At 43.3% G+C, this 12,422-nt stretch overlaps 2 protein-coding genes across 2 annotated transcripts; both read left to right on the forward strand.

The window, feature by feature from the left end:
- The first annotated feature begins 1,539 nt into the window (after positions 1 to 1,539).
- LOC142202268 (olfactory receptor 5P55-like) lies at positions 1,540 to 2,484 on the forward strand. Its single transcript, XM_075272328.1, has one exon. It carries the CDS (start codon positions 1,540 to 1,542, stop codon positions 2,482 to 2,484), a length of 945 nt encoding a protein of 314 aa, XP_075128429.1.
- A 7,800-nt stretch (positions 2,485 to 10,284) lies between these two features.
- Positions 10,285 to 11,223, forward strand: LOC142202269 (olfactory receptor 5V1-like). Its single transcript, XM_075272329.1, has one exon. It carries the CDS (start codon positions 10,288 to 10,290, stop codon positions 11,221 to 11,223), a length of 936 nt encoding a protein of 311 aa, XP_075128430.1. The 5' UTR covers positions 10,285 to 10,287.
- The last annotated feature ends 1,199 nt before the right edge of the window (positions 11,224 to 12,422 follow it).

Genomic DNA, 12,422 nt, shown 5'->3' on the forward strand with positions numbered 1-12,422 from the left:
ATCTAGATGCAAACCATTCATCAATTCCAAAAATAGACAGGCCAGAGTTACATTTGCTGAAAAACACCTCAAGAAGCCAGCTCAGTTCTGGAAAAATATTCTATGGACAGATGAGACAAAGATCAACCTGTACCAGAATGATGGGAAGAAAAAAGTTTGGAGAAGAAAGGAAATGGCACATGATCCGAGGCACAGCACATCCTCTGTAAAACATGGTGGAGGCAACGTGATGGCATGGGCATGCATGGCTTTCAATGGCACTGGGTCACTTGTGTTTATTGATGACATAACAGCAGACAAGAGTAGCCGGATGAATTCTGAAGTGTACCGGGATATACTTTCAGCCCAGATTCAGCCAAATGCTGCCAAGTTGATCGGACGGCGCTTCATAGTACAGATGGACAATGACCCCAAGCATACAGCCAAAGCTAGCCAGGAGTTCATGAGTGCAAAAAAGTGGAACATTCTGCAATGGCCAAGTCAATCACCAGATCTTAACCCAATTGAGCATGCATTTCACTTGCTCAAATCCAGACTTAAGGCGGAAAGACCCACAAACAAGCAAGACCTGAAGGCTGCGGCTGTAAAGGCCTGGCAAAGCATTAAGAAGGAGGAAACCCAGCGTTTGGTGATGTCCATGGGTTCCAGACTTAAGGCAGTGATTGCCTCCAAAGGATTCGCAACAAAATATTGAAAATAAAAATAGTTTGTTTGGGTTATGTTTATTTGTCCAATTACTTTTGAGCACCTAAAATGTGGAGTGTTTGTAAAGAAATGTGTCCAATTCCTACATTTTCTATCAGATATTTTTGTTCAACCCTTCAAATTAAACGTTACAATCTGCACTTGAATTCTGTTGTAGAGGTTTCATTTCAAAACCAATGTGGTGGCATGCAGAGCCCAACTCGCGAAAATTGTGTCACTGTCCAAATATTTCTGGCCCTAACTGTATATGGAGGGGACAGGTTTTGGATGGCTTTGGTGGGCAATGGGTAACCAGTGAAGGGAGAGCGGAGAAGGTGAGCGGCCGATACAGTACGTAGAGAGAGGTGTATTACGTGAGCAGCTTAATTTGTTGAGAGTCCATGGAGAAGGGTGTTACAGTAATCTAAGTGGGAGAGTATGAGGGGGTGGACTAGAATATTTTTAGTTTTAGAGGTGAGAAAGATGCGGATGGACATTCTTGAGTTGGAGCCAGCAGGAGGCGTTGAGGGCTTGAATGTGTGGCTTGAAGAACAGAATATAATCAAAGATTACCCACAGGAAACTAAATTGTGGGACTAAGATAAGTCTGGCACCACAAACTCTGACAGATGGGTCACATAGGGGGAAGAGGATGGATTCAGATTTCAACATTTGAGAAAGCAGAAGAAATGGGGGATGATTGTTGAGGGTCTAATAGCTGATCTTTTACATTTGACATTCATGTGATTGTCCTTGTTCCTGGCTGTTTCAGATAAACTTTGGGTATGTCCAAACCTCTAGCTATTACATATCGCTGTTTTGGTATATGACAACTTAACACTTGATGTGTTTTACATGCAGGAGAAGAATGTGACGGCTGGCACTGAGTTTTTCCTTTTAGGATTTCAAGTCAGCCAAGATCTAAGAATTTTCCTGTTCTGTCTTCTCCTGGTGGTTTACTGTGGGACAATATATGGGAACCTCCTGATCATCACCTTGGTGTCCACAAGTAAGATCCTCCACACTCCAATGTACTTCTTCATCTCACAACTCTCCATCAGTGACATCTTGGTTATCACAGATATTGTCCCCAACCTGCTCCACATCCTACTGAATAATGGAGGGACCATTACTCTTATTGACTGTATCACTCAGTTTTGTATTTTATGTGGCTCTGAAGGATTTGAGTGTCTTCTTCTGGCTGTGATGTCTTATGACAGATATGTGGCCATCTGTAATCCTCTCCGTTACTTCACCATCATGACAAGTGGACATTGTGTGATATTGTCTATTACTTGTTGGTTGCTTGGATTTTCTATTATTCTAATTCACATCATAAAAACAGCCAACCTTAATTTTTGTGGCCCCAATGTCATTGACCATTTATTCTGTGATATTGTCCCCATACTAGAACTTGCCTGTTCTGACATCTTTATTATCCACATGGAGATTTATATTATGGGTTTTCCATTTGTATTAATCCCAGCCTTAATCATTGCAATGTCTTATACTTATATTGTTGTAACAGTCTTAAGGATCCCATCCAGTACTGGTAGACAGAAAGCCTTCTCCACCTGTAGCTCCCACCTCATTGTGGTCTCCATATTCTATGGGACTATATTCAGTATTTACGTTGTTCCATCAAAAGGTCTCACACTTACCATGAGTAAGATCCTCTCCTTGCTATATACTGTGTTTATTCCCTTGGTCAACCCCATTATATACAGTCTGAGGAACAAAGATATTAGGAAAGCCGTACAGGGGAAAAAAAAAATAATTTTCAACTGTAATTTTTATTGAAGGTTTTGACATAACAAGAGATAAAACAAATCCAAACACAGAAACAGAAATAGGGGAGAGGCATACTGCCAATCCCATAACTCACATCAAAACATATAATTAACAAAAATACTCAGGAAGGGGGGTGAGAAGACAAATACAAAGAGGAAGAAGAAAAGGAGGGGGAAGGGAGAGAAGGAAGGGGAGAACCAGGTCACAGGCCCTGCTGGGCGCAATAGGCGTCCCAGGAAAACCTAATGGAGAGGAAGTCGTCTAGAGTGTTGTTAAGACTGGCGGTAAGGAACTCGAGGCTCCGTACGTCCTTAATGTGAGCCAAGAGTTCCGTACCAGAGGGGAGATTTGGGCTTTTCCAATGTCTAGCGATGAGGGTCTTAGCAGCTGTGCAGAGATAGAGAAACAGTCTGGAGGTCTTGCGACCCAAGTGACTAGGGGGAAGGTTCAAAATGTAAATAAGAGGATCTAGTGGGACTCCTTGAAGGAAAAGGGAGTCCGTCAGTGCTCTAACCTCCTGCCAAAAGCCCAAATTGAGGGGACAGGTTCAAAAGATGTGGTACAGAGTACTGACCGCAGCATTGCAATGCCAACACACCGTAGGAAGTGCAGGATTCAAAGCATGGAGGAGGGTGGGGATATGGTACCAATGCATCAGTAATTTGTACTGCGTTTCCCTCAAAGTAATGCACTGAGAGGATTTCTGAGCTCGGGACCAAACAATCTGCCATTGACCTGATGAAAGAAAAGAACCCAAAGCCTCCTCCCCACGAGAAACTTTATAAGCATAAAATCTTGTAAATTTGAGAGTTTTCTAGAACATCCCATTTCCAAGACTTTTCTCAAGCTGCATCAGGGATCTGAAATGCTTTACCCCGGACAATCTAATTAATCCTCCAACTACAGCAGCTTCAAAACTGTTCTAAAATCACATCTGTTAGGTCAGGATCATCGCATGACCTGATCACCATGGAGTGTGTGTGACCCAGTTCCTGGACTCTCTTACCCTCCCAAGATTTCCGGTCACGGTGGCGACCACCGTTCTTGAGCCCATTTCATTGCAGGAGGTCAATGACATGTTAAACAGTTTCCTGACAGGCAAAAGCCCCAGCCCTGATGGCCTTCCGCTTTTCTATTATAAGAAATTTCAAAACATATTGTCCCACAACTTTCCTTGCTCTGCAACGCCCTTCTGCAGGGAGCTTCTTTGCCAAGTCAAGCGCAAGAGACGCACATCACCCTCATTCCCAAGGAGGGCAAGGACTTATCCTCCTGTGGTAGCTACCGCCCTATCTCTTTATTGAATGTTAATGTCAAGATCTGGACAAAGATTCTTTCTAGATGTCTTCAATCCTTTATTCCTGACTTGATCAATGAGGAGCAGTCTGGCTTCGTCTTCGGTAGAGAAGGCTGGCATAACACCGCCAAACTCCTCCCGCTGATACATTTGGTGAATCGCTCCCAAACCCCCCCTAATCTTGCTAGCCGTCGATGCCAAAAAGGCATTCGATAGAGTTGATTGGCAGTATATGAAATCTACCCTAAGCAAATTTGGTTTTCCACCCCCTATCTTCTCTCACTACAATTCCCCAATGGCTCGAGTTAGAATTAATGGAACTCTTTCACCTAGCTTTACAATTACTAATGGGACGAGGCAAGGAGCTCATTATCCCCGACGCTCTTCGTGCTGGTAATGGAAACATTACTTCAATAAGTCCGGCAAGACCACAGAATCCGGGGCATGAAGATGGGTAACCAGACCTTGTATTCTACAGCTTATGCCGACGATGTCCTCTTCGTTATTACGAACCCTGAAGAAGGCCTTCCCACCTTAGTCGAAGCTATCTCAGTGTTTGGAATGGTCTCTCGGTACAAGGTTAACTTATCGAAGTCCGAGGTATTAAATGTTTCGCTTCCTGCGTCCAGAATGGAGAAGCTTAAAGCATTCACGCCTTTTACCTTATTGGGCTCCAGAATGAAATACCTTGGCATCTGTCTTACCTCTCGCACTGCTGATCTCTACAACCGCAATTTCCCCTTCTTGTAGACGAAATTTCTAAATCTCTTGCATCTACACAACGTTGCCTCTCTCTTGGTTTGAAAGAAAAAACTTAATACAGACTTACATCCTACCAAAAATTTTATACAAAATTGTAATGCTCCCAATCTTTCTGCCTACTGCATTTTTTGCCTCACTGAAGAGCATATTTTCCAAGTTCACATGGTTCACAAGTAAATACGAGAATTGCCTGGGAGAAATTGATGGAAAGGAAACACTCTGGAGGTATAGGCCTCCTGGACATTCGCAAATACTATAAGGTGAATCAATTAGCCTGGTGGCTAGAATTAGCTGCCCCCCTCAGATCTCATCTGCCCCTATGCTTACTGATGCAAACCAGCTCTCTTTCACCTCTGCCCGGCCTCTGGATACCTGCTTCAAGATCGCGAAAAACACTTCAATCTAACCTACTGCTACAAGGCCCAATGTCTATCTGGGCGGAATTCGTGGAAAGCCTGGCGCCCATTCCCTCGCTACTTATGCCACTGGAAGCTCTTCCTGACCTTCTGAATCTTGATGGTGCTCCCTACCGAAGCCTGTGGTCCAAACTCAACACCTTTACGCTGAGGGACTTCACATCCGCAGAGGGCCTCCTGTCACTCACTGACATACTCTCCTTGCTCCCAAACTTATCAGTGGCCTTCCTTCATGAACAACATCTAAAAGCATGCTTGGAACTACTCTGGAAGAAATTCACAATTAGAACTCAACTTACGGAATTCGAAAAACTGATGATCTCCAACACCACTCTTCTTCAGAAGACATCCCGCCTCTTACAACGTTACATTGATCCAATTCACTACAACAAACCAGGTTTCATAGACATGTGGGAAAAAGACTTAGGCCTGGTGTTCTCGTAACCTGCGGTTGATACTATTCTGCAGTACTCTCATGGTCCATCCAGATGCTTACACTTACCAGAGAGCCACTATAAGCTTCTATCATGATGGTATCATACCCCCTCTTGGCTTCATCATAAAGGACTCACTTCCACGAACTCCTGCTGGAGATGTTCCCAAGTGGAAGGCACTTACCTACACCTCTGGTGGGACTGCCCACTTATTCAGACGTATTGGAGAGACATTAGAGATGTGATCAGGTCTCTTGGATATCCGCAGTTCAACATAACACCTGCCATGATTTTTCTTTCTGCATCCGTCTCCTGCGTATAATCCAACTAAACACATCCTTATCTCACATCTCCTGGCCGCTACTCCTTATCCCGCTACATTGGCTCCAAACTACACCTCCATCCTCTGTGAACTGGGTGAATAAAGTTAACCTTCTAGCTAGGTTTGAAGAGCTCCTTAGCTGGTCCAACAGGACTCATGACAAATTTCTACAGATCAAGACCCCTGGCTCGACCACCCGGCTTGACTGCCCCCTATCAGGCCCTAGGTCCTTTGATGAGTGTTTTTTTAGTTCTTTTCAGCCTCCTGCCTTCTCTTCTCTTCTTGTGACTGTCCTCTCTCTCCCTCTCTCCTCCTCCTTGTATGACTTTTCTCCCTCTCCTAAGCTTCTTACCTCCCCCTCTCCTTTCTTACCTTCTGTATTATCGTTTAACCAATATTAGATGGTTTCCTTTCCTTTGGATCTATGTAATGTTTGATGGTATTGGATGTTACGCTATACTATCTACCCGTGTATTTGCTACTCAGCAACGTCATTATCTGACTACTCATAATTATTTCTTGTTATTTATGTCCTTCTTTATTTGATGTACAATGCAAAAACTTTAATACAAATTTGTTGTTTATATAATGACAGTCACCTCTATTGCAGAATTGTCTGACCTCTGTATAAGCAATGCCGCCCCTGCTACCTCTTGTGTCACCCCCTCTACCTCATAGATTGTAAGCTCTTGTGAGCAGGGCCCTCAGTCCCATTGTGTGAAATGACTTTCTTTGTAATGTATCTGTCTGTCTGCATTTGAACCCTACAAATTGTACAGCGCTGCGGAATATGTTGGCGCTATAGAAATAAAATGTATTATTATTATTATTAGTATTATTATTAGTGGAAAAAAAATCTCACATTATATACAATACCATACTGTCACTCATATTACCAGAGTTAATACTCCTGCCAGAAAAAAAAAAAGATGGTACCCTGAAAAAAAAAGCCCACGTCATTGCTTCTTCCAATTCCAACCTTTTTAGCATAATTATAATATACTTTTAATTATTTGTTTATTAATTTTTCGTTTTGTTCATCTTTTACATGTCCAAGGGGACTTGAAGCTGGGATCTCAACACCCTGCAATACATAGTGGCGTAACTACCGTGGTAGCAGTGGTAGCAGCTGCCACAGGGCCCGGGACATTTTTTTTTTTTATAGGCCGTTACTGGCCCTATTTACTTACCAATCCAATCCATTTACTTACCAATCCAATCTTTGCAGACCCCCGAGTATAATGATAGAAGGCCCGGGAGAGGTACATAAAAGACCCGGTAAGAAACATAAAAACACTGTTACTTACCTCTCCACGATCCTGCCAGGCCTCCTTCCTAGTTGTCTGACGTCTCTGACGTCACATGAACCCGGCCTGAGTCCCGGGTCATGTGACGTCTGACGTCATTGAAGAAGGACGGCAGCGGAGGTCGACAGTGTAGGAGCCGGGGACAGGTAAGAAACAGTAGTTTATGTTTTTATTCCCCCGGGTCTCCGATTATTATACTTGGGGTCTGAAAAGACCCCAGAGTGTAATAATTGTTTATGGGTGTCCACAGTGGGACATAGTAGTGTGTTCAGGGGCGACTATAGGGCATAATATTGTGTGCAGGGTCCATTAAGGGACATAATAGAGCACGCAGGAATGCGGAGGAGGGGGTCGGTCGAGGTCTTCGGTGTCGGTTGGGGGGGGGGGGTCATGTCAAAAGTTCGCCACGGGGCCCCGCCATTCCTAGTTACACCACTGATGGGAACTATGCATAGGAAATCAGGAGGCTGTGGCCTGAACTCTTGGCTGCCATGGCTACTCCTTGGAACCTGCAATCTTGATGAAAGGGAAAGGCGATTTTGGGAAGGGGAGGTGATTTGGCCCTCGGACTCCCTGGATCGCTATTGATCATGGCATCTAGGGGGTTAATCCGCTGTAGTCGGAGTCTCACTCTGTTGGCTAATTCCACCCCTTGGCTGTGTAGAACGGATGTAATGCTGCAGGTACAGCTTCTGTGCCCGCGACATTACAATGCCGTAGTAGTACTGAACTGAGCATGACCTATATACATGCCGTGACATACTATAACACAGAGCAGGTAGGGGTTAAACACATTAATGCCAAATAACTTAGGTCACAATAGGTAGGTCCCCTAAATAATGGTAATGGATATTTGGTCATAGTGGACTGAGAAAAGCAGAGCCATTAAATGGGGTCTTTAGCTCTGTATATATAAAACAGAGAATATAAGTATTGGAGTATATAACACTGAACCAGCGATCAGAGGATTGCTGGTTCATGTCCCTGTGTAGAATGGGATATTTCAAAAAACAATCAGACCTTAATTAGTGAAAATAATCCAAAGCAGTTTATTTTAGGCAGTCCAATTTTTGACAAAAAAAAAAAATTCTTTAGAAAATATCCCTATTGTGTACAACAAAAACCTAGCACTTCAGGCTGCTGTAGTCCCACAAACTATTCACCATGAGAACTCCACCAGCACCCAGCTTGCTGTCTAATGGAATCCTTTTATACCTATAGATGTTTCCCATAATCCTCTGCAGTTTTCTCTATAAAACACGGGAGTTGCTGCAGACGCCTCTTATAAGGTCCGGGCAGACACATCCTCGTGCAGCTCCACTACTGTAGGTAAGGGTAAGTTCACTAGGCCAGCGTCCACCTGATGCCAACAACCTAAGGGACATTATCTGCAGAGCCCACTGTTATCAACTGAAAGATGGCATCTCTGATCAGTTTCTCATTGAGGATCATCTACTGTCTCTCTTAAGTCGCTGTTGGAAGTCCTGGTCTCCAACCATATCTCTTACAACTGGGCTTTCCCCTTTCGTCTCCAAGTCCGCAGAGATTGGAGTCTTCTGCTTCTCCAGTGTCTGGAGGATGTTCCTTGCTTTATGTAGTCCCTCGGGCTTCCACCGGTTGATATCCCTGACTGGCCTATTCCTCCAATTTCCAGGTGATTGTGCAGCCTCCGAAGGCCCAACATAGTAGACACCACTGTCCCAAATGCAACCATCTCTCTTCCACCGCCGAAGTTCTGGCCGGTCGGGACACATCTTCACCCTGATGACTGTTTGCTGGTTAAGTGGTTACTTTTGCTCTGTGATGGACTCTCATATGGGGTTGCTTGAGGTTGGACTAGACGGACTAATGTCTTTATCCAACCTTATCAACTATGTAACTATGTAACATACACTCTTTTTCCAGCCTTTAGGGCTTTGTGTTGCCTGCTCCTGCTGGCCCCAGGTGATCCTACTATCCCCCCTCCCGTTATTTTATTTCCTTCCCACTCCCCATATAGCTATTGTCACTTATCTTATCTCATTGCAGTTCATAGCTCGGTTGTTGACTTCGTTTTTTACTGATGTTGTTTTCTGTGCTATTTGGCTTGGCCCGGGGCTCTGGGGGGAGGCGCGGCACTGTTATTGGAAAGCCTGTTCCCCACTGGGTTTCTCACGCTACCTCGTAGCATGATTTTTGGAGTTTTCACCTCTTTCCCCACTTAGTGGGTTTGTTGTTTGTACTTTGTTTCTTGTTTTTCCTTGTTAGTTTTCTCTCGCCACTATCTGTCTCTGTTCGTTTCTCCTTTTGTTCATTTCCCATGTCTTCCGTCACTTTTTGTTCCCTCAACTCGAGAGGCCTCAAAACTTCCCAAAACAGAAATCAAATTATGTATCAATCGCATAAGTTTCATTCTCATGTTTTGAGAAGACCCACTTCCGGAGGGACCACGTCTCGGACATCCACAATAGATATTACCTCTCATGGTACCAAAGCTTCAACCCGTCTTCCAGATAGAAGGGAGTATCTAAATTACTATGAAGAGGGGCTAGGAAGTAAAAAGAGGAAAATTACATAGATAGAATGGGTAACTTTATGGAAAGAAAATTCTGTCCACCAATGTTATATTTGACATCTTACCCTTTTATGCAATTCATTTGATTTCGATATTCTTAACAAATTTTTCATTATAGTTTTATGTTTATACTCAGTAATTGCATTAAGCAGAACAAGACTCACGAGACAATGACACATTAATCTCCAGAGACGTCTTCTCCCTGGCACCTCGTCTGTACTCTAGTATATAAATATCCAGACTAATCCCATCCTGGCTCATTTCTTGTATCTGTCGACCGCACAACGCAATGTCTATTGCCTTTGGGACTTTCCTTCACAATACAAAAAAATAATATACACCGTAAAAATGAATATCAAGAGCAAAGACAAATGTGATGTAAGTTTTAGAAAATGATAAAGTTTCCTCTCAATTTGATCAGTTTGAAAAGGACAAACATATTAGGTCCGATCCTTCACATCCACATGGTTGTCTTTGTTCCCGGCTGTTTTAGACGTTTTTTATCTAGGTCCAACCAACACTGGAGAGACAAGATTACCTAAAATTGCTATTTCTTTCTATGTCTTTTTTAAGGTCACAGCTCATAGATTCTGCAATATAATTGTTTGTTACACAATATTTAGTAATGTATCTCTATCTAGAATAAGACCGTGCGACCCTCCAGCTATTGTCACTATATCTCACTGATTTTTGTTACGACATAACTACAATTTGTATTACATGGAGGAGAAGAATCTGACTGAGGTCACTGAGTTTTTCCTTTTAGGATTTCAAATTAGTCAAGATTTAAGAATTTTCCTCTTCTGTCTTCTCCTGGTGGTTTACTGGGGGACAATATGCGGGAACCTCCTGATCATCACCCTGGTGTCCACCAGTAAGAACCTCCACACCCCAATGTACTTCTTCATCTCACAACTCTCCATCAGTGACATCGTGGTGACCACAGATATTGTTCCCAACCTGCTCCACATCCTATTGAATAATGGGGAGTCCATTACTTTTATTGACTGTATAGCTCAGTTTTATCTTCTATGTGGCTCTGAAGCATTTGAGTGTCTTCTCCTCACTGTGATGTCCTATGACAGATATGTGGCCATCTGTAATCCCCTCCGTTACTCCTCCATCATGACAAGTGGACATTGTGGGATATTGTCTATGTCCTGTTGGTTGCTTGGATTTTCTATTATTTTGATTCACATCATAAAAACTGCACAACTTAATTTTTGTGGGTCCAATGTCATTGACCATTTATTCTGTGATGTTGTCCCTATACTAGAACTTGCCTGTTCGGACACCTTTATTATCCATATGGAGATTTATGTTATAGGGTTTGTAGTTGTATTTATCCCAGCCTTAATCATTGTAGTGTCTTATACTTCTATTGTCCGGGCAGTCTTAAGGATCCCATCCAGTACTGGTAGACAGAAAGCCTTCTCCACCTGTAGCTCCCACCTCATTGTGGTCTCCATATTCTACTGGACTATATTCACTGTTTATGTTGTCCCAACAAAAGGCCTCACACTCACCATGAGTAAAATCCTCTCCCTGCTATATACTGTGTTTACTCCTCTGATCAACCCCATTATATACAGTCTGAGGAATAAAGATATTAAGAAAGCCATAAAGGGGAAACTCTATAAATGCCTAATCTGGTAAGAATAACATTTAGACTATTGTAGATGCAGTGGTTTGGCCATGGTGTAAACATCACAGAAAAAAAATAAAAAAAAAAATCTGCAAAGTGAATCAGATTCTATTGAAATAAACCTGAGCTACTGTTCATTGCATTCCTTTAAAGGTGTTATCCAGGGAGTAATAAATCCTTGCAGTGCATTCCGTGGCTAAAAGTAAGAGGCCAGTGGGCCTTGCAATGTGTAAGTGAATACCCAAGGATATGTTTGTTTCATTTTAATGTTCTTACTAAGAGTTGAGTTGCAACAGTTTTGATACTGGATACAATTCATACAGTCGCCATTCTCTCGTTAAGCTTTATTACTAATATGCACCCTGGTCCCCCACAGTACTAAACAGCATGGAGGACAGCTATGGAAGTTGGAGTTTTAGCTCCTTTGTCCCCTGAAGATGCTTCACCTTCTGGTTACTAGAGATGAGCGAGTAGTACTCAATCGAGTAGGTATTCGATTGAATACTATGGTATTCTAAATACTCGTACTCGATTGAGTACTACTAGCTGTTCAAAGTTAAGATTCGATGCAGAACCAGCGTTGATTGGCAGAATGCTATACAGTCGGCCAATCAACGCTGGTTCTTCTCCTACTTTTAGAAGTTTTCTCCCTGCGCAGCGTCCCCACGTCCTCTACCGTCTCTGAATTCACTGTGCTTAGGCATCGGGCCTGGGCAGAGCCGACTGCGCATGTCCGCTTGTAGTGCGGGGATGCGCAGTCGACTCTGCCCAGGCCCGATGCCTAGCAGAGTGAATTCAAGGCCGGAAGAGGACACGGGGACGCTGCACAGGGAGAAGAATCCAGCCCGACCCTCACTCATGGACTTGGTAAGTAGAATTTGATTGAATGTTGCCTACCCCTGAAATGAGCATTTCCCCCCATAGACTATAATGGGGTTTCAAAACCCGTTTGAACAGTTGAACAGTGAGCGGCTGTTCAAATCGGATTTTGAACCCCGAACATTTTAGTGTTCGCTCATCTCTACTGGTTACGTGTCGACTCATCTCCAGTCTATGGGTCTGTGTCCGGAGCACAGACTAGTTTTTGAGATATACCCAGACTCAGAGCCAAAGCTTCAGCCTCCCCTGCTGCCCTCAGTACAGGTAACGCCAAGAACTGGAATGCATAATAGTAATACATCTTGACCAGAGAATGCACTTGTAAGATTCA

Source organism: Leptodactylus fuscus, chromosome 5, assembly GCF_031893055.1.
Source record: "Leptodactylus fuscus isolate aLepFus1 chromosome 5, aLepFus1.hap2, whole genome shotgun sequence".
In the NCBI taxonomy this organism is placed as follows: domain Eukaryota; kingdom Metazoa; phylum Chordata; class Amphibia; order Anura; family Leptodactylidae; genus Leptodactylus; species Leptodactylus fuscus.

Coding starts and splice junctions, on each gene's coding strand:
- LOC142202268 (XM_075272328.1), top strand. CDS start 1,540: ATGCAGGAGAAGAATGTGACGGCTGGCACTGAGTTTTTCCTTTTAGGA.
- LOC142202269 (XM_075272329.1), top strand. CDS start 10,288: ATGGAGGAGAAGAATCTGACTGAGGTCACTGAGTTTTTCCTTTTAGGA.